This window comes from Pipistrellus kuhlii, unplaced genomic scaffold, assembly GCF_014108245.1.
Source record: "Pipistrellus kuhlii isolate mPipKuh1 unplaced genomic scaffold, mPipKuh1.p scaffold_m20_p_12, whole genome shotgun sequence".
Lineage (NCBI taxonomy): Eukaryota > Metazoa > Chordata > Mammalia > Chiroptera > Vespertilionidae > Pipistrellus > Pipistrellus kuhlii.
In genome coordinates, this window is record NW_023425427.1 from 43,116,411 (window position 1) to 43,139,557 (window position 23,147).

Here is a 23,147-nt window from a genome sequence, read left to right on the forward strand (position 1 = left end):
AGACCAAAGTGAACAGAAGAAAATAATAAAGATCAGAACATAAATAATAAAATTGTCTAAAAAGAAAGATATAAAAGATCAATGAAATCAAGTACTGGTTTCTTAAAAAGACAAATAAGATTGACAAACCCTTAACCAGACTCATCAAGAAAAACAAGAGAGAGGACCCAAATAAATAAAATTAGAAATAAAAGAGGAGAAATAACAATGAACACCAAAGAAATGCAAAGAATTATTTTTAAAATATTATGAAGAACTAAATGCCAACAAATTGGACACTCTGGATGAAACAGATAAATTACTAGAAACCTACAATCTTCCAAAATTGAATCAGGAAAAATCAGAGAATCTGCACAGGCAGATTAAAACTAGTCAAAATGAAGCAATATAAAACAAACAAACAACAACAAAAAAAAAGTCCTGGGCCAGATGACTTCACAGGTGAATTTTACCAAACATTCAAAGAAAAACTAACACCTATCTTTCTCAAACTATTCTCAAAAATTCAATATATCATAAACTTGATATATTGAAGACTCTCAAACTCACAATACAGGCCAGGATTATCCAAACTCCAAAACCAGAAAAGACACTACAAAGAAAGAATATAATAGGCCAATATCCCTGATGAGCATAGATGCAAAAGTCCTAAACAAAATGTTAGCAAACCAGACCCCGCAGTATACCAGGCTCAAGCGGGATTTATGGTCGGATACAAAGTTGGTACACTATCTGGAAAGCAATAAACGTGATATGCCATATAAACAAAATGAAGGATAAAAAACACATGATCATATCAATAGATGCAGAGAAAGCATATGATAAAATCAACACTCATTTATGATAATAACTCTCAGAAAAGTGGAAATAGAGGGGACGTACCTCAATGTAATAAAGGCCATATATGACAAACACACAGCCAACATCATATTAGATGGGCAAAAACTACAAGTGTTTCTCTTAAGATTGGGAATACAACAGGGATGTCTGCTTTCACCACTCTTATTCAACATAGTACTGAAAGTTCTACCACAACAACCAGACAAGAAGAAGAAATAAAAGGCATCCAAATTGGAAAGGAAGAAGCAGAACTGTCATTCTGTGCAGATAACATGATATTGTATCTAGAGAATCCTATTGATTCCACCAAAAAAAACTACCAGAACTGATCAATGAATTCAGTAAAGTAGCAGGATACAAAACCAATACCCAGAAGTCAGTTGCATTTTTATACCAGAAAGGGAAACTAAGAAAACAACCCCATTCACAATTGCTTTTAAAAAAAATACGTAGGAAAAAATTTAGCCAAAAATATAAAAGACCTTTCTTCAGAAAATTATAAGACACTGAAGGAAAAAAAAAAAGGAAATATATACAAATAAGTGGAAGCATATACTGTGTTTATAGATAGGAAGAATTAACATACTTAAAATGTCCATACTACCCAAAGCAATCTATAGATTCAATATAATTCCCATCAAGATAACAATGGCATATTTCTCAGAACTAGAACAAATATTCCAGAAGTTTATACGTAGCCACAAAAGATCCCAAATAGCCCAGCAATCTTGAGGAAGAAGAACGAAGTGGGAGGAATCACGCTACTTGATATCAAACTATGCTATTAGGCCAGAGCAATCAAAACAGCCTGGTACTAGCATAAAAACGACATATAGAGAGCCCAGAAAGAAACCCACACCTTTATAGTGAATTACTATTTGACAAAAAATGGGAAAACAAACAATGGGGTAAAGATAGTCTATTTAATAAACGGTGCTGGGGCCGGGACCGGTTTGGCTCAGTGGATAGAGCATCGGCCTGCGGACTGAAAGGTCCCGGGTTCGATTCCGCTCAAGGGCATGTACCTTGGTTGCGGGCACATCCCCGGTAGGGGGTATGCAAGAGGCAGCTGATCGATGACTCTCTCTCATCAGTGTTTCTGACTCTCTGTCCCTCTCTCTTCCTCTCTGTAAAAAATCAATAAAGTATATATAAAAAATAAATAAATAAAAATAAACAAACGGTGCTGGGAAAATTAGACAGATACATGCAAAACAATGAAACTACACCATCTTCTTATACTATACACAAGAATAAACTCAAAATGAATTAAAGACTTAAAAGTTAGACTGGAAACCATAAAAATCCTAGAAGAAAACATAGGCAGTAAAATCTCAAACATTTCTCATATATATTTTTTCTGATATATGTCAGAATATTTTTTTTTCTGATATATATCATCAGGAAAGGGAAACAAAAGGAAAAATAATCAAATTTTTGCATAGCAAAGATAGTCATCAACAAAATGAAAAGACAATCCACTGAATGGGAGAACATATTCATCAATGATACATTTGATAAGGGGCTAATATCCAAAATTTATACAGAACTTTTAAAACTCAAACCAAAAAAACAACCATAATACAATTGGAAAATGGGCAAAGGACCTGAAATGACACTTATTCGAAAGGACATACAGAAGGCTAGTAGACATTTGAAAAGATGCTCTAACCTCACTAAGCATCAGAGAAATGCAAATTAAAATCACAATGAGATATCACCTCACACCTATCAGAATGGCTATCATCAATAAATCACCAAACAACAAGTGGTAAAGAGGATGTGGAGAAAAAGGAACCCTCATGCACTGCTGGTGGGAATGATGACTGGTGCAGCCACTGTGGAGAACAATTTGGAGTTAAAAATGGAACTCCGTATGATCCAGTGATTCCACTTCTGGGAATATATTCGAAGAAACCTGAAACACTAATTCTAAAGAATATATGCACCTCTGTGTTTGTTGCAATGTTATTTACAATAGCCAAGATTTGGAAATAGCCTAAGTGCCCATCAGTACATGAGTGGATAAAACAGCTGAGGTACATTTACTGGCACACAATGGATGTAAAAAAAAAAAAAAGAAAAGAAAAAAAAAAGGAAATCTTACCCTTTGCAACAGCATGGATGGACTGGAGAACAATATGCTAAGTGAAATAAGCTAGTCAGAGAAAAACAAACAAATATGACTTCACTCATGTGGTATCTAATAGAACAAGTAATCTAACAAACAAAATAGAAACAGACTTACAGATAGAGAAGAGGCTGGCAGCTGTCAGAGTGGAGGGAGCTGGGAGAAAAAGGTGAATGGGTTAAGCAAAACAAAACCAAACCTCAGGGACACAGGTAAGAGTATGGTGCTCACCAGAGGGAAAGGGGTGTGGAGGGAGGTAGAAGAGAGGACGAGATATCAATGGTGACGGAAGGAGGCTTAGTAGCTTAGGGTGGTGAACACAATACAATATACAGATGATGTATTATAGAATTGTACACCTGGTATTTATATAAATTAACCAATGTCACATCCGTAAATTCAATTAAAAAATGACAACGAAAACACTAAATCAAAGAGATATATGACTCCATGTTCATTGCATCATTTATAATAGCTAAGATATGGGAATAATCTGTGTCCATTGATGAAGACATGGGAATAATCTGTGTCAATAAAGAAAATGTCACACACACACCCACAGAGGCAAGAACATATGTATGTATACACACACACACACACACACACACACATACACATACACTGGAATATTATTCAGCCATAAAAAAGAATTAAATCTTGCTATGCAACAAGATAGATAGAACTTGAAGGTATTATGCTACATGAAATAAATCAGATAAAGACAAATACTGTATGATCTTACTTATATGTAGAACCTTAAAAAAAAATCAAAACACCACCCACGCCACCAATGCTGATTAGATACAGAAAACAGATTGGTGGTAGCCAGAGGTCAGGGGTTGGGAGCTGGGTGAGCAAAATGGGTGAAGAGAGCCAAAGGCACAGAGTTCTATTTATAAAATACATAAGTCCCAGGAATGTAACACACAGCATGGCGACTATAGCTAATATTACTCTACTGAATATATGAAAGTTGCTAAGTGAGAAATCTTAAAAGATATGTGTAACTCTGTATGGTGACTGATATTAACTAGACTTATTGTAGTGATCATCTTGCAATGTATACAGATATTGAATTATTATGCTAAACTACTATACACCTAAAATGATTATGTCAACTGTACCTTAATTTTTTTTTAAAGTTTATAATATATTAAATTTAAGAAACGAGGCTATCATATATTTAGGTACATTATGGTTGCAACTATAAAAACCAGGTAGGATGGACGATACAAAAATTGCAAATTAATTGTGTTGTAGCAAAAATACAGAAACTTTTTTCACCTGCTTCTATCAATTGTGATAATGTGTTTCATTTTTAACAATTGTAAAGTGCAATCTCACTAAACATTTTAGCCTCGGGCTGCAGCTCCAAGTGCAAAAAGACCCAAACGAGGCCCTCCTCCCTGGAGCCAACCTCAGGGCGCAAGCCCCTCGGGGAGTGTGCTGAGTGGAGGCCAGTGCTCCCCAGCGCGTCCTGGACGAGTTAAGAGAAATGAGCTCACCGCTATGACTCTGGCAGCCTCCTCTTGAATTCCATGCCCTTTCCTATGCTTATCACCACAGACGTTTTCATTTTACTCCAGAGGATAAAAATCATTATCTTGGGGGATTGGTCAGGTAAGAGACAAAGGCTACCACTTATGGCATGGTTTATCTAAAGAGAAATCCCCTATTGAAGACAGACAGACAGAAAAGGGCAGAACACGGATATTATCGGGCCCACCATCATTCCCGCTTTAAAAAGAAAACATTATCTGACCACACCTGAGGGTTGAGGTAATGAGGGGATTTTCCAGGGTCTGGAAGCTGCAGAACCAGTACTACGAGCCTGGGCCCTGACCTGCCTTCTCTCACAGGCCAGCTGCTCCCAGGAGAGGACACTCCAGGGAACCGGAGAGGGGCCTCTAGTGTCACCAAAGGTAATGAGTAAAAGAATAAAACGGTGATAAGATCCAAACTCAGAACAAACAGCTCTCTGTGTCTGCAAAAGCATGATGGTCACTAAAGAGCAAAAGCAGGCGTGGCGAGAGGCACAGAATAAAATCACAAGTGCATGCTTGCCTTGTGCTGCACTCGCCTGCCTTCTTCCCTTCCTCTCCTTTGGTAACAGATTTATTCAGATATAATGCACATACCATACAATTCACCCACTTAAAGTACACGACTTTCTGCATGTGTTAGAGTTGTACACCCATCACCACAATCAATCTTAGAACATGTTCATCACCCCAAAAAGGAATGCCAGACCCTTTAACTATACTGCCCACCCCAGTTCTCCATCCTGGGCAACCACTGGTCTACTTTCTGTCTTTACAGATTTACCTATTGTCATTACTTCATATAAATGGAATCATGTAACATGCAGTCTTTTGCGACTGGCTTCTTGCACTCAGCCGTTTGTGCCCAGGGCTCATCCATGTGTGCGGTGTGTATCATTCCTCCCTTCACCTGCACTGCAGCCCAAGCCTTCCGTCCTCGCCATGCACATGGACTGGCACAGGCGGATGTGAGCAGGCAATGACAGGGGAGAGGGAAAGGTCAGGATTTCCAGGCTTTCAAGGTTCATACTCACTTTGATTTTGTAAAGTTGCCTCAGCCTTTTCAACAGTTAACAACAGATTTTCGGAGAGGTCTTCTCTTTTGCTTATGGTTGGAAAACCATTCCAGATGTACATCATTTCCTAACAGGGAGGAATGAAAACCCATTCGCAATTATGTGAGGGTTATTCAATGTCCTTTACAACAACAAAACTACGAAAGTGTGTTTCCCTTGGTTGTTATGGATCTCATATGGAGTTTAGTGATATAATTTCCCTTTCTCATTTTATTATATAACTTTGTCTTTTATACTGTGAAGTAATTCAATAGATATACTATAGTGTATATTTACTGAAAAAATAACGTATTCATTCATTGAACAAATATTTAGTAAGCACTTATTGGTAGTCAATCATTTTGGAAGATAATCAATTACAGATACCAAAGTAAATATTCCATTTTTAAAAAATATTTTTATTGATTTCAGAGAGAGGAAGTGAGAGGGAGAGAGGAATAGAAACATCACTGATCAAAATAATCGATCAGCTGCCTCTTATACATCTCTTACTGGGGATTGAGCCCAAAACCTGGGCATGTGCCCTGAGAATAGAACCGTGATCTCTTGGTTCCTGGGTCAATGCTCAAGCACTGACCACATCAGCCAAGCAAATAAATATAATATTTTCAACAGATACTATGGGCAATTTTATTTAATATAAATCTTTGCTGTTACATTTAAGTAAAGGAAAAACATTTTAAAATACCTGCCAATTATTTACATAAATTATTTCCAAGGATATCACTGGAAATGAACATAGGAAATATTTCACTGGGTTCAGGTTCTTTTATACCATTAAAACAGGTGACAGTTCAGTAATGCAATCCAATATGCAGAAAATGTATTCATTTGAAGGCCATATGGCTGAATGACAGCCCTTGAAAATATAAACGAATGATTTTTTATTGCAAATTACATTTAAAAAGGTAGCAGATGAGATTTTTTTTTTTTTTGGACCAAAAGCAAAATGTGCTTTTGCTTGAAAATATTTTTAGAATCCTCCTGGTAGTGCAATTCCTATTTTTAAAGGTATGAAATAAGCAGGGTAATTAGTATTTCTTAGAAATGAAACACGATGAAGATATTATTTAAGCAACCTCTTACAGGGAAACAGTGGAAATGAGGAAAATGCAGTTGAGTATAGTGGCAGCAAAATAACCTTTAATTTAGTAGAAAACTACTAAAACTGCCTTTTATTTCACATCTAACAGTTTCTTGTTGCTAACAGCATCACAACTCAATCCAATAATTAATGGCATATTTAATGATGATGATCTTTTTAAGATGTTGTTTTTACTGATGAAATATTTATAAGAAGAAAGCCAAGTTACCACAATTCCAGCCAATTATACTGCCTTAGATCTAGAGAAATCAGTGCGGCGGGTTACCTTTCCTGGAGACCCTTAATGAGGTCGGATACAATTAGCTTATGGAAGTCCTAGGGAAGCAAGAAGGCTACTGTGCTCTCGATGATTTTCAGGGAATTTCTGTGACGCAGGAAGAAAGAGTTTCCAAGCACAAATTAGTGACAGAAGTGAATTAGGAAGGGAGCTAAAAGCTGTCACTGGGAAAACAGCAGCAGACTCCCACATCAGCTGGGAAAGAGGGAAATGTGGGCCTCTTCCTGCTTTTCTTACTTCCATCTGTGCTCAGATACAGAGTGGTCATATTCTGTCCTGCACGGGCACAGACCAACCTGTACTGGGGTGGTGTTCCCTGAGACTGTCTCTGAAGTAGGAAACCCACGGGCCTGGGCACTGGATGCAGGTCGCCCCTATCACCTCGTAGGGGCTACAGTTTTCTTTCTCAAGGCAGGTAGAGAGAGCTCCCATAATCCAATGATCAAACAATAAACGCCCGATGAAAAAATTAGTGAGGTATATGAACAGTTCACAAGAGGAGAAAGTAATAAAAGTAGGCACATACAGACATGTCCAACTGCACCAATAGAAAAACACACATTCAAACAGTAAAACACTGTTGGTAGAATTTTAAATTGATTCAGGCTTTCAGGGAGGGCAATTTGGCAATGTCAAAATACTAAATGCATATACCCGATAACCAGGAACTCCATTTCTCGAAAGTTTTCCCAGAGAATTATATGCCCAAGGACAAAAAGAAGAATATAAAAGAATATGAACTGTAGCATGTTTGTAATAGTAAAAACTGGGGAGGAAACACCTGAAGAACTTTCAAAGGGGAATAATTGAATAATCTCTGAAATACAAAATATAAAAATTTTTAAACATCAGGAAACCCAAGCAGAGACTGCAAAGGTGAACGGGCACTAAACAGCTGCCTGTGCTAACTACCTATGCAAATCTAAAGCCCTCACGAACCACAGCAATTTGAGATACCCGGTACATTTTCAAGAAGTCTTCATTGAGAACATTTAAGTTGAAATTACAGTTTTTATGAAGTCTAGCCTTGGTGATCTAACCATGAGGACTACGGCTCGGGCCCTGCACTGCCCAGTCATGGAAATGTGCTTGACCCCAGGAGATGTGCTCCCGGAGGAAAACACACACACATTCCGAAGAATCAGAACTCCACAGAAGAACGGGAAGCATCTCATGACATTTTTGTCCATTCTGTGCTCAAACAACATTCTGTACACACAGGATTAAACAAACTACAACTTTCCCATCATTTTCATGTTTCCTTTTCCTTTTTAACATTTTACCTTTTCATTTTTAATGTGGCCACTCAGAAAAGAGAAAATGATCTATGTGGCTAGCATTACAATTCAACTCAGCTTCAATTAAGTCAACTCACCCCACTCTGCCTGGATTTCCTTACCTATAAAATGGGCTACTACCCTTACAGAGTCATCAAGTAAGAGTTTTTATATATTTTTTATATATTATATATATTATATATTATATATATTATATATATTATATATTATATATATATTTTATATAAAATATTTTATATTTTTTAAATAGTCCTTATCATAATGGGTAGAACATACCAACTTGTCAAAAAAAAATCAGCTGTAATATTTATTATTTAATTATGAACGCTCACCTTACAGACAACACAATGGTTTTCAATGGAGCCAAACTTCACAACAAAAGCTAGGAATAGACCACTTACTTCCTGCTGCTAGGAATAGGTCATTTACTTCTAGAACACAAACAGTAAATAAAACAAAGGCAGATAGATACCAGGGCAGGCAAGACGAGCTTCACGGGTGCGGGCAACGAGGCGGAGTAACGGCGAGACTTCCTCACGGCAAACTTCTCTGTAGGAATGGATTTCCCAGCAATTCTCTGCTTCAAGCTTTCCACCTGTCTGTGAAGAGCCCAGCCCAGCGAAAGGTCATTAGGAGGTCATTAGGACACAGACTATTCACACCCGTGGTGTTCACGCTGTGCTCCCTAGCCTAGGCCAATAGCAGCATCACGTGGAAACCTCGTCCAAATGTCAATGTTCAGGCTCCTCCCCAAACCTAATGAATCAGCAACTGCTAGGGATGGATGGATGGATGGATGGATGGATGCATGGATGCATGGATGGATGGATGGATACTAGTGTAAACAAAGCTAACCAGATTACTCCCCAGAAGAGCCTCTCAGAAGCTTTGACACACTAAGGAAAACTAAGAATATGTTAAACTGTGTTTCTTAAGTTTATCTGATCACAGAATATCTTTGATACATAGCAATAGTTTGATATCTTTTGCCAACAATACCATTTTAGGAAACTGTTCAAAATGCAGTAGCAAAGTCCGAATAACAAAACAAAAAAATAATGTGTTCTCAAAATTCCTGCTAAAAGGATGCCATTTTGACTCTTAGCTAAATATATTTTTAAAGAGTCCCTGTGTTAAATAAGTAGATAAATTAAAGAAATCTGAAGATGAAGCATGGGAGTGCAGTAAGGAAAAAAGGAGATGTAGTTGTGTGCTCCTCTTTACATATGAGGCGTTGGTTATAGAAGTATTAATAGTATGCTGCTCACCTGAATAAAGTTACCACATTCTCTTTAGTTTCTTCTAGTTCCTCCTCAGGAAGCATACTCAAAATCGCAGCTTTCAAGTACGCAGCCGTGGCCTGGAAGAAGAGAAAATAGCACCTGGTTATAGAAGATCCATAGGAACATGGCACTTCTACCTTGCAATCAGGAATGACCTACAGGTCTTCCAGACATAATATTTAAAAGGTATCAAAGAAATAAAACAAAATGACTCGCCATGTCTGTTCCAAATGAGGTGAATACTTTTCATTTACTGCTGACCATTTTCCTACTACACAACTAGAGCGCTCTTGGGTGAGAAAATGGACAAAATGAACAAGAGATCATTATCTCATTACTCCCAACTTCTCACAAATGGATCAGAAATCAATGTTGATTATTATGAAAAGCTTTCGCATCAGGGCATTGGAAAGTCTACAAAAAATTATCAAGACTATTGGTATTTAATAATTTTTAAATATACGTGCAGTCCTTCTTCAGAGGAAAAGGACTCTTTGGATGGCTTTTAAAGTATGCAGTGGTGAGGACCAATAGCATTCATAACCAATAGACACTAAATGCACATTTCCTCCTTTGGAGAAAAGCATGTTGACATCATACTACTGAACAAATAGTCCTAAAAGTCCTGTATACTTATTAGTAAATAGATGACATTAATGGAAGCACTGCTCTTTACCTTGGACCATTTACTCTCTTTGAAAAGCAGGTCTGAATAGTAATACGCCTTCATCCAGTTTTGTAGGAATATATTAATCCACATCAGTTCCCAATAACAGAGATGGTGAAACTGTTTCCATTCCTCTTGAACTGAAATGCATTTTCGAAATACCTCTTGTGCCTATAAGTCAATTGCATAAAGCTGATCATCCAGATATTACACAAGGAGATAATAACCTAATGGAAAAATACATAAAACACTTTGTACAGAACGAACAACATCACCTCTCACTAAACCACTCAAAATGATGCTATGTTCCTTTTCTCACATGTAATGATACAGTTCTTTTCTGCCTCTCTGTTTAAGTTTCTGAGGCGGCTGTGAAACTTTATAGAGTGGGGATGAGGAAGTTATAGAATGTAGTAAGATATAAAATGTAGAGGTCCATTAAGAAAAGACTGACATAGAAGTCAGAACTTTCAGAGCAAAATACACCTTAAACAAAGTAAGAGGAAATGGACAGACTGGGAAAAGATATCATCAGCTACATAAGTGGCAAAGGATTACCCTTATGCAACAAGTTTATCAAATCTTCTAGGAAAAGACAAAGAAAACTCAATGAGAGAATTGTCAAAGATGAATAGGCAAATTAGAAAGATACACGAGTAACAAATATACATATAAAGAAACTAAAAATATATAAATTTAAAAATTAGCCCAGCTTTCCCTAGCTGGTTGAGCTCAGTAGATGGAGCATCAGCCTGCAGACTGAAGGGTCCCAAGTTTGATTCTGGTCAGGGGCACATGCCTGGGTTGTGGGCTCGAGCCCCAGTGGGGGGCGTGCAGGAGGCAGCCAATCAATGATTCTCTCTCATCATTAATGTTTCTATCTCTCACTCCCTCTCCCTTCCTCTCTGAAATCAATAAAAAATATATTTTTTTTTTAAATTAGCATTGCTGGCAGGGCTCAGTAGTTGAGTATCAATCTCTGAACCAGGACATGGTTCAATTCCTGGTCAGGGCACAATCCCCAGGAAAGGGGATGCAGGAGGCAGCCCATCAGTGATTTTCTCTCATCATTGATGGTTCTATCTCTCTCTCTCTCCCTCTCCCTTCCTCTCTGAAATCAATAAAAATAAAAATAAAAATCAATAAAAATAAAATTAGGTTATCACTGTTTAGCCAAGAAAGAGGCAAAAATAAAAGAGATCGTGTCTAGACTGGGTAAAGATCACTGGAAACAAGTATTCTATCGTTACAATAGTATAAATGGAATAGCCTTAATAAGTCAGTAGAGCAATCTGGCAGAATTTATCAAAACGCAAACATCTTTGACCTGGAAATCCTAATGATCAGCATATCACACATATGCACAGAAATATACATATAATCATGTTTACAACAGAATTGCTTATAGTAGTTAGATGTCTATCAATAATGGACCACTTTAATAGACATAGTACATCCATCCTAAGAAATGAAACCCAGCCATCAAAAGGAATGAATGAGTTACATACACTGACCTGAAGAGAAATCCAATAAGTAGAAAAAAAATCAAAGAAAAATACATATGTTTGACCCCATTTCTATAGAAGACAATTGCTTGTAAGAACCCTGTATAATAAAAGCTAATATGCAAATTGACCAAATGGCAGAACTACTGGTAGAACAACTAATCGCTATGACGTGCACTGACCACCAGGAGCTGGCCCCAGGCCAGTCAAGATGGGTGCCAGTGGGGCCTCCTGATCACCCCACTAGTCGCCCTACAGAGGGAAGCAACCAGCAGTGGAAGTAGGGGGTGGGGCCAGTGAGTAGGTAGTACCAGGCTGGCCAAGGCAGGTGCCAGCAGGAGTTCCCCGATTGCCCACTGGTTGCCCCACAGATCGGTCCTGATTGCCAGCCATGCCTAAGGACCCTACCCATGCACGAATTTCATGTACTGGGCCTCTAATATTTATATAAAAAGCTCTTCATCTTCTTCAACGTAATTAGTGAATAATTCGCTTTGATGAAGAGCAAACATGTAGTACAGTGAGGTTGCACCTCATACAGGAGATAAATTCCAAAGTCAATATATATAATACCAGAGGCCCAGAGCACGAAACTTTTGCACAGGTAGGGTACCTAGGCCTGGCTGGCAATCAGGGCTGATCAGGGGACTTCTGGCTGCAGGCTGGGGCCTTCCTTCATTCCACATCGCACCCTGATGGACAGCACACATCATAGAGAGCAATCAAACTTCCAGGCTCCTGGTCCAACCCCAAGGGGACATTTTGCATATTAGCCTTTTATATAGATAGAAATTGATAACAGTCAAATTTAAAAAAAAATCCCTTAAATTGTACATCTGTATTTTGTATACTTTACTATGAATTGTTTCATGTACTTTATGTGTAAATGTAGACTGTAATCAGTAATCTACTACATACAATAGCATACACACACAAAATTTAATTTTGGCTTTTTAATTACGGTTGTTGTTTTTTCTTTGCTTCTGTCCAGGGCACACAGCTAAACTGACTTATCTTGAATGAGAATGTGATGCAACTCCACCGCACAGACAACTTCCCAAATAATTCCTCCCAAAGAAATTACCTCTTCTACATTGCCTTTCAGCAGCTCTATTCGGGCGTGATAAAACAGCATGAGTGAGCCCTGAGGAGAAAGGAAGAGATACACTGTTCAACGGTGGCCCCGGCCAGGGGATCGCGGCTGAAACTACACTTGCGGTTCTCAGCGTACGTTTGGAAACTGCTGCAGGAAGGGTGCCAGGAGACTCTCCGCTTCCACAACGTTCACCTCTCCTGTCCCTGCAACGTAACAGGAACAGCCTCAGTCTCCAGGAAACACGCAGAGCCCGATAATCAATTCTCCCAAGTTCATTAACACGTAGCAAAGGCCTATTCATGGAAAGGATGAAAGCTGTTCATTTCTTTGGAAAATATAATAAGACAATCCTCATCTGTGACTTCCATTTAAGAAAGCTCTAGGACACACTAATTCTTAAGAACGGAGGTGGTTGTCTTAGATCCCTAATTGGAATTTCTGGCTTTAATAGCAATATTAACTTATTTTAGCCCACATTTTAGTTTAAAAGGAAATCTAGGATGCTAACGTAGATCTCCTTCAACAAGTATTATAGAATTTTTTTAAGCTATGAACAGATTTTTAAAATTCAATGAAAGAAACCATCCACCATCCCTGACAAATTTATTCATAAATAAACAGATAGATTTAGACTATTACCACTTACTTATTTTTCAAAAATTTTACTTAGATGAAAGATAATCCACTGACAGTGACATAAAATGTATGCCAGCACTTACCAAGTATTAGGGAGATGTAAGTATGGAAAGACAGAAGAGTCAAGCAGCAGAGTGGAGATCTTATGCTTCTTCCAGATGCACCTTCGTGTAGCTGCTGAAGGCCCAGTTCCTGTGGGAATTAAATGCTTTTTAGAATGAGAAGAGCATTCCTGGAAAATCATTCAGAAACTTTAAAATGCTAGCTCCTGTATTCGCATCCACCACAAAGGTGGGTTCATTTTTCAAGAACTTAGAATAGTCATAATTCCCAACTAGAAACCAACTTTACATTTTAACGTGGCATAAGACAATCTCACAAATTCTTTTGTATCATGTGATTCTAGAGAGAGAGGAAAGCAGAGCTCATTTCAGAGAAATGTTGTTCTTTCTCTGATATAAATATTAACTTATTAAAACATAATAAGGAGCTAAGTGGAAGGCACTATGGTGGGTAGAAATAAATATGGTTCTATGGTTCTTTCCATCCAACAGAGAAGACAGTATACAAGCACGTGATTTTACTAGACTATACTGAGTGCCCTGTGAAAGATGAATGGTCCAGGGGAAGGAGGAGGACTAAACACAGTCTGAATAGACAGAACATATCATGAAGAGATCACCGTAAGTACATAATGCCTAATGAAGAACAGATACAGTAGGATAAATGAGGGGGGAAATTAAAGGGTTTTGCCCCGGCTGGGTAGCTCAGTCGGGTACAGCATTGTCCCATAGATCAAAAGGTTGTGTGTTTGATTCCAGGTCAGGACAAGTATCTAGTTTGCAGGTTCGATCCCCAGTTGGGGCATGATGGGAGGCAACCAATGGATGGTTCTCTTTCTCTTTCTCTCTCTTTCCTTTCCTTCCGCTCTTAAAAAAAATCATTAAAAAACATATCCTCAGGGGAGAGTTTTTTAAATTACAGGTTTTTATACGTATTCTCATACATTTCTTGAAACCTGCTCTCCTAATTAACAGGGATGGCTTTTGCAATAAGGCAACTCTGATAATAGCATGTTGAATGCTATGATTAATAAATGTTATACGGTAACATTTAACAAAAACAAACTCACAGAAAACAAATGTCCTTACTTAGTTTTCTAGTGAAGCTTGTAAAAACACAAGGAAACCCAAAATACTGCAGCTATGCTTGATCATGTGAATCATAAAATGTTAGACTTGGAAATCTAGCCAATTTCCTGGTTTTACAAAAGACTCTGGGGTTGTAAAAATGTTAAGGAAGCGAATTTAAACCGAGGTGTACTGAAGGTCCAGCAAGCACAGCACAGTTGGGGCAAAAGGAAGGTTTTGTTGAGTACACAAAACATGGACTTTATTCTTGTATTGTTAATTACTGCATTATTTTCCATCTGAATAACTGTAAACCTACTTTTGCTCCACCCTATCTTAGTAAAAATAAAAGTTTTAATCTCAGAATTTAGGTAACAGAGATTAAAAAAAAATTTTAACTTTCAGTAGAAAAAGCACCTCTAATTCCTAAAAAACATGATCAAGGACCAGTGGCTCTTTATTATCCCGTAAACAAATTGCCAACGATTGTCATGTGGGTTGTGAGGACATGTTGTATTGCTCTACTGTTCAGTAAATAACATTTTATCTTCACTGACAAAACAGAGGTAAAATTAAATTTGTACCCTGTTTCCAGAAAATCCTATAAATTCTAGTAGTCTGATAATTCGTGCTGGTAAAAGGGACAGCATCTGTAAGAAAAAAACAAAACAAAACAAAACAAGTGTACTCACATGTTAGTGTATCTAACTGTAGGTAAATGTCAAACTCTAAACAACTTCAAGTTTTAATAATTCAGTAATATGAAATCCACCAGACGTGTGTCTCAATCATCACTTACTGCACTGGTTCCTATCATTGTGAATTAATTTCAGTTAGCTAAGACAATAATCTTTAAAAAAAAAAAAATTTTTTTCTTTTAAGGAAAACCTTGCTGAAACCTTTGGCTCAGTGGATAGAGCGTCGGCCTGCGGACTGAAGGGTCTCAGGTTCGATTCCGGTCAAGGGCATGTACCTTGGTTGCGGGCACATCACCGGTGGGGGGAGGGGGAGGTAGGAGGCGGCTTATCGATGTTTCTAACTATCCCTCTCCCTTCCTCTGTGTAAAAAATCAATAAAATATATTAAAAAAAAAAAAAAGGAAAACCTGGCCTTCTCAGCATGCTCTCAAGACGACGAGCTCCTTTCACGTGCAGTGATGAAATGATGAGAAGGCAATTCCTCAGGGCCCACCTTTCCAGTGAGGTTTCTTTTAGTGTCCTCTTCAGACAGCACTAGTGTGCAGTATTCTGCACGACCTGCAGGCCCCACCAGAAGTGGACCGCTGCCCACCACAGCCCTCCCTGGACATCCCTGCTGAGCTGTGGTGAAGGGAAATTCCCCGCGCATTACGTCCAGCTCTGCACCAGGCTGCTCACTCTCACGTTGCTTAGAAGGAGAAATGGCCACATGGGTGATTATATGCGATTCGTGGGCTGTAGCCCGTGGTTTGCTTGGAGAGTCAGGGACCTGGGAAGAACATGATGGGAACATGGATGACAAGAAGGTCTGTGGAAGAAGTGTGTGGATGGACCTCTCTGAATGGGCAAAAGCCATGAAGATGTGTCGCATGTGCATGTTCACTGAAGGCTGGCCTCAGCAGAGGAGGGTTTTAATGATCAGGTGGATGGGGTGACCCATCCTGTGGACAGTGGTCAGTCTCCTTGCTCAGCCACCTCTGTCATCGATCCACGGGCTCATGAACAAAGTGGCTGTGGTAACATATACACTCGTGTATACGGTTCCCTTTGCCAATTTATTTTCTTAACAATTCCAGTCAAACCTTAATAAAATTTCAAAATCTAATATATCACAATTTGACAAGTATCTACTCCAAACGTTTCACCTCACCCAGAACATCAAAATCATTCCCCAAGTTATGTCACTCTGTCACCTATTTTTCATTTCAGAGCCGTCATTTCTATAGCAACAATATCTGTGGGGGTTTTTAATTTTAATTTTTTTAATTGTTTAAAGTATTACAAATAGTAGTACATATGTTTCCTTTTTTTCCCAATTGACCTTCCCCCCGCCTCCCCTATCCTCTGGCACATGCCCTCACCCCCGTCCCAGTGTCTTGCGTCCATTGGTTATGCTTATATACACGCATATAAGTCCTTTGGTTGATCTCTTACCTCCCCCTCCCCATTACCCCGCCCCCCGCAACAATATTTATTATGTGAAAATGGAACTGGATTCCTAGGTCTTCTTACTAAAAAATGTTACTTCTCCATTCAGAGTGCTATATGCTTCCCTTATTGTACAACCCAAAACTATTCTGAGCATGCGTAGGACTTTACCACACATACTGACCAAAGCCCCCACTGGGTCTCAACAGAAGTAAACTGATCCCACTCTACCATTTACCAATCAAACCCAGGCAGAGGGTCAGGGTGAGGTTCAAAGGCAGTACAGAAGGCACGATCTTTTACAAAATATTCTGGTGGCTATGTAATTATTTACTTACCAAATTAAAGGCCCCTATTCCAAGTTTGACACCCCCTTCAAACTCATGGAAGAATTGTTGCTCAACTTTGTTCTTCTGAAGTATATGCAGGATAGAAAGACATTCTCTGGATTGAAGAAAAAAGTTAGAGAATAAATTTATTTTTACTCTGAAAATGATTGTTAAGTCAAATTTCACACTTACACACCATAAAATAATTGTCATTGGCCAAAATTCTAGAGACTATCTAGGTGGATGCTGCTGTGTTGAGTTTTACTTTTAAAGCTATTGCGTCATTATCAGGAAGGAAAAATGGCATGCTCATTTCTACACTGTTTACCAGGACCAATTCTCTGGGCTTAAAGCAAGAGAGGTTCAAACACCAGCAAGTACGACCCAGAAAACATAGGACTGCAGGACCTCCATCTCCCACTCTCCCACAATGTGGTGGAGGGGACTTCCTGGGTGTGGTCCATTCCTCAGCTACCCTATCTTCCATCAACTAACTGAGATGCTACTGACAAAAAAAAAAAAAAAAAAAAAATGAATTTCAGTGTGATCGCCATAGTCTCCAATAGACCAAGTGAATTAGAGCTTGTGACTAGGAAACACTGAAAGAAGAAAGCAAATTCCATCCCAATAGCTCCATTTGTCCTCTTATTTTTTCCTGTTCCTTAAAGCAAATCTTACTGATTTCTCACTTTAATATATTTTCTATGCATTTCCTTTCCCTTCACATCTTCAAAAGAGAAATGCAAATTAAACTCAATGACAAAGATATAAAATTTATAATAACCAGGAATTGCCTACCAAATTGATAAATACATTTTAAGGGTATTAAGAAATAACCAGATATTATGTATTATGATGTAATTATAATGTATGCAATCTATATTATGTGTCTAAACCAAATTAATTTAACCTAAATCTAATAATCCTGTAGCTCAAACTTGCAGATTACAGGAAATACAAGGAGCTATGAGCTGAATTATGTCTCACCTCCCACAAATTCATAACCATCCAGTACACTGGTGGGACAATTAGAGAAAATTGACTAAAGTCAATACATTAGTTCATGATATTGAATCAGTTAGTTTCTTGATTTTAATAATTGTACTGTGGTTCTATAAGATGTTAAATTTTGTGAAACTGTGTAAAGAATACCTGAAAATTCTTATAAAAATTCTGAAATTATTATATTTCAAAGTGAAAAAAAATTTAAAAACACACAAAAGTTTAAAGGTCTTCATACTTTAGGATTATAAAAAAACAATTTCCTATGTTTTAGTAGTATTTTTTAAAATATTCTAATATTAAATCTATATGGAATTTGATTTTGCATTGTCATTTTTTCAAAATGAAAACCAATTTTCCCAAAATTATTTGTTAAAGTCGCCGTTTTCCTCCAATGTTTTGAAAGAGATTTATGTATGTGTAGGAATGTAGTATATTTTAATACACACAAGGGTGTATACATGTGAATACACACGCACACACACACAACACATCTGTTTCAAAACCCCATGATCCATTCCACTCATATATGTCTGTGCCATTATAAGACTATTTTAATTTCTTCAGTTTTTTAAGTTCTGATGACTAGAAGCAATCAATTTTAACATGCATTTATATCTTCTATAAATATTTTGAGAAAAAAACTAAAAACAGTTTATCAGGATCCCACAATCCATCCCCCTCCAGAGTTTTTTAATGAAATATAATTTTATCAAATCATTTAAGGTAAGGTATCTCTAAAAATACTAAATGCTTCAGACTGAAAATACACAGGGGAAAAAATGAAGATCACCAAAAATGGTAGCTATATGTTTACATAAAGAAGACTCTAATATAAGACTATTTCAACAAAAGATTGGCACTGCATTGTGAGGTTTATAATATGCATACATGTACTATCATCAGAGTAATATAAAAGGTAACTGGTGGAATATGAAACTATACTTTTGCAAAGTTCTTATATTTTATGTGTAATGGTACAATATTAACTCTGTGTTGACTGTGACAAGAAGTATATTACAATCACTAGAGCAACTATTAAAAAATTAAAGATGGTTATAGCTGGGAAAATAGAAGGAGCAGTTACTTTTTAATTTATTAAAGCAAAAGAAGGGGAGAAACAAATGAGGCAAAGTGAAAAAACAAAATGGTAGTCACAAGTGCAAACATATTGTCATGCTGAGTAAAAACGCAGGACACAGTGATGCACCACTACAAGAAATGCAATTTAAATATTTTTAAAGATTTAAAGTAAAAGAATATATGCCACACAGACACTAATCATAAAATACATGAATAACTATATTAATATGGGGGTGGAGGGTTTCAAGACAAGGAATATTACAAGGAGTCAAATAGAGACAATTCATACTTATAAAAAGGTTAATTTATTGGGAAAATAAACCAATTAAAAATATATATACATAACAACAGAGTTTCTAAATATATAAAGCAAACATTGATGTAACTAAAGGGAGAAATAAATGACTCCAGAATCAAAGTTAGGGAGTTTTAACATTGTGAGTAAATGATAAAACCACTAGATAAAAATCAGAAAGGTTGCAGAAGCTATGAACAATACCATGGTCTACCTTAATTGAACAGTTGAATCACTGCAGAAATTCTATTGGGCAATGCTGCTCTAGAGGCGGGGCCAAAGATATACCTGTTATTTTAAATTTATGAATTGTTTTTAGAAGAGAGATACTAAGGTTATCTAAACATAAATTATCAGCTAATGTTTAGCTGTTTTCCCTTAAAATTACATTGAAATTAAAATTCTGTTGTCCTAGAGTAATCAATTAATAAACCAGAAATCAAGTCCATTTTTATCAACATCAAATAAAAAAAAAACACACCCTAGTCAAAAATTCTGAAGTAAAAAATGGTACATAGTACGGAAATCCTTTAAAAACCACATGATCATGGTCAAAGGTACAAACTTCCCATGGTAAGATTTAAAATGCCCACATCTTGCCCTAACTGGTTTGGCTCAGTGGTTAGAGCATCCGCCTGCAGACTAAAAGATCCTAGGTTCTATTCCAGTCAAGGGCATGTACCGTAGCTGCGGGCACATCCCCAGTAGAAAGTGTGCAAGAGGCAGCTGATGGATGTTTCTCTCTCATTGATGTTTCTAGCTCTCTATCCTTCTCCCTTCCTATCTGTAAAAAAAATCAATAAAACATATTTTAAATAAATAAATAAAAAGCCCACATCTTAAATTTTAACTTACTTATATATATTGTAACTTGTTCTAATTTTGAGTCCACCTTTGATGAAGTTGATCATATTTTCATCCTGAAAACAATTCAATTAAATAATTAGATCATTTAGCAAGAGATTCTTAAACCTTCCCCACAGCTATGTAGTTGTGTGATCTGAACAAAATACTATCTTTTGAGAACATCATTTTTTTAAATTAATTTTATTCTTTTATATTTGAGATACCGTTTCATCATTTTTCTTCCAAGTTAGAGGATAACTGAAAGGAAACATTTTTTAAATCCTCAAATTACTTTAAGAAAGTAATTAAAGAAATAACTCTCATAATTACGGGCCATATAGGTGAATACAAACCTACTTGAATGAGCAACTTTCTTCTTGGTTCAATAGAATTCAAAATGGTTGCCTTTAGAAATATGATGTAAGGCCTTTCCTATCCCTATCCATCATACTCCAGCCAGTGGGATTACGGTTCTTTTTGTTTGTTTGTTTGTTTGTTTGTTTGTTTGAAGGTTTATTTCCTTGCCTGGAATACTTTTTTTTATATTATTGATTTTGGTATCACATAATTATCCTCATTACAGTTCTTTTTTCACAGGGTATTTTAATAGGCAGAGACCATTTATCATTGTGAATGCCATTCATATACATTTCCAAACTAAAAATAACTGTTCTGGATTCTAAATTTGTTGTCAATAATATGAAATTTATTTTTTTGAGTGGGAGGGTTAGGGTTAGGAGGAACGCACTTCTCTTTGCCTAATGGTCATCAACCATCAAATTGGGGCAGTGGCCCTAAATGAACGGCATTTTTAGACTCAGCATTCTAAGGTTTCAAGAGTCTTTTTAAAAAGCCTATCAAATAACTGCTTGAAGGTAGTTACTATAGGGTAGCAAAAGGAGGTTTACAGTTGTCTGTATAGGAAATAATACAATGAATAATAATACAAGAATAAACGCTGTTTAGTGCACTCACAACTGTAAACCTATTTTTGCCCCACCTGGTATAATGGATTATGCAAATGGAAATGGCTCCATGTTTCCCATTTCCAAGAATACTTTTCTAAGCTATTAATATCAGAGAGATGCTCTGGTATTTATCTCCTGTGCACTTGAACATTGTCTGTAGCAAAAGAAACAATGACTTCAGTTTACTAATTTCATAAGTTACTTAAATACCTAACATTTAAATGACTATAATATTAATAAATACAAAATTCAGTACATAATTTTTACCATGGCATTTTAAGGCATTTTGTGATTACGCAAATTGCAATAATGGCCAGAAAACAACTTGCTTAAATTAGATTAAAATCTGCCTCAAATAAGAATATTTCATTTCATGATTCACCAAACATTGGCTGAATGCCTATTTTACACCAGGGCACCCGGATGCAAAATTAGACGAAAGCAATGCAATGTGCTCAGGGATGAAGAAAGGCATACGGATGGAGACATGCACAGCAGGATGCTGTAACAGCACAAAGGTGGGAGGGCTGGAGAACAGGAAGTATCAGTGCTTAAAGCACATGTGTACTCACACCACACACACACACACACACACACACACACATACACACAATGATTAAGAAGTAGCCTGGTGAAGAAAGGCAAAGCAGATGTAAACTTCGCAACCAAAAGAAAATTCAGTGGGAAAGCGAGAAAGCATTACATAGTGCTTGGCCATCCTCAGCACTGCTGCAGAAATCTAAAGCAAAGGGAATGACGAAGGAGTAAGAAAGCCACCTCTACCCGGGCCAAATATGCAACATGTCTGCCACCTACAGCCGTCAGGAAGAGGGGAGTAGGGAATTTGGGGGAGATACTGGTTTAGTTTGAAAAAGCCTCCTCCATTTCTGGCATTCTAATACAGAACCACTGCTGCAGTCCGTGAGGACTACTCAAGGCTGAAGCAGAGAAATGACAAGGTGAGGCTCTCCTCTTTGAGAGGGTGCTCCATTGCACAATGGAGAATGAGTGGGAGGTCAGAGAAATTAGTCACTGAGTTGCTGTTAAGCCTGGAAACAGCTGAGGCGCACCTCCACTGGACAATTACAGTCAGGAGAAAGGGGAAGAGATGGAGCTGCTAACTCTTCCCAAGGTAAAAGAGGCATGACCATGAGACTGGATATGGAGGCATGCGGAAGAGGAAAGCCATGGATATCTCACGGACATTTGACTACTAGTATCCAAGCGTAACATAAGCCTTCAAATCATAGATTTAATGGTCAAATCCTCATTCGGGAAACACATCAGAAAAAAGCGAAGGTCTCAGTGACTGACATTAGGGTTATTTACCAAAGCAGGAAGACTTGTTTTTAATCAGCCTTCATAATATGTTGGATTTTAGGAAACGGGGTCATGGGCCTGATGGATTCAATTTTGCCAAACCAGAATCCAACCTAAGAAGTCAACCCCCAGCAAAAGAGAAAAGCAATTCTCCATACAATGTGAAACACTGAGATTGAGGAAGATTCTTTTCATATTACAGCTGAGTTTCTGCCTCTTACAATCTCCACCTCACGGCTGCCCCAAGGTGCCCATCACCTCCACCCGTATTTTTTTAGAAGCATTGGGAGAGATGATATAAAGATAGGGACTGGTAGCAACATTCCCTAGAGGTGAAATGAAAATGCCTCCTAAGGAAATGGCTCATGGTGTTGTTAGTGACTTTTTAAAAATGCTCATTCAAAGGAAGAACTAAAAGCAAGACGGGGGAGGGGGAGGTGGGGAATGACAATAGAAAGAAGGAGAAAAATAAAATCGGAAGTATGCATGAAAAGTGTAGCTCTCGATGCATGCATAACTGAGCTTTGCTGAAGTAACTGATGCAGGAAGGGAATGGCCAAAGACTGAGGAAGCAATGCCCGGGCCACTGCTGT

At 37.6% G+C, this 23,147-nt stretch overlaps 1 protein-coding gene across 5 annotated transcripts in view; it reads right to left on the reverse strand.

The window, feature by feature from the left end:
• TTC39B (tetratricopeptide repeat domain 39B) overlaps positions 1-23,147 on the reverse strand; it is a 113,158-nt gene that overhangs the window by 13,230 nt on the left and 76,781 nt on the right. For all 5 annotated transcript variants that reach the window (XM_036434099.2, XM_045580251.1, XM_036434097.2 and 2 more), the window contains 10 exons: positions 20,276-20,340; positions 17,050-17,155; positions 15,170-15,235; positions 13,539-13,647; positions 12,955-13,022; positions 12,808-12,867; positions 10,228-10,389; positions 9,537-9,628; positions 8,741-8,867; positions 5,547-5,655 (listed from right to left, as the gene is read on the reverse strand). In XM_036434099.2, coding sequence (XP_036289992.1) covers positions 5,547-5,655; positions 8,741-8,867; positions 9,537-9,628; positions 10,228-10,389; positions 12,808-12,867; positions 12,955-13,022; positions 13,539-13,647; positions 15,170-15,235; positions 17,050-17,155; positions 20,276-20,340 — 964 coding nt within the window. The remainder of the gene's footprint in view (positions 1-5,546; positions 5,656-8,740; positions 8,868-9,536; positions 9,629-10,227; positions 10,390-12,807; positions 12,868-12,954; positions 13,023-13,538; positions 13,648-15,169; positions 15,236-17,049; positions 17,156-20,275; positions 20,341-23,147) is intronic.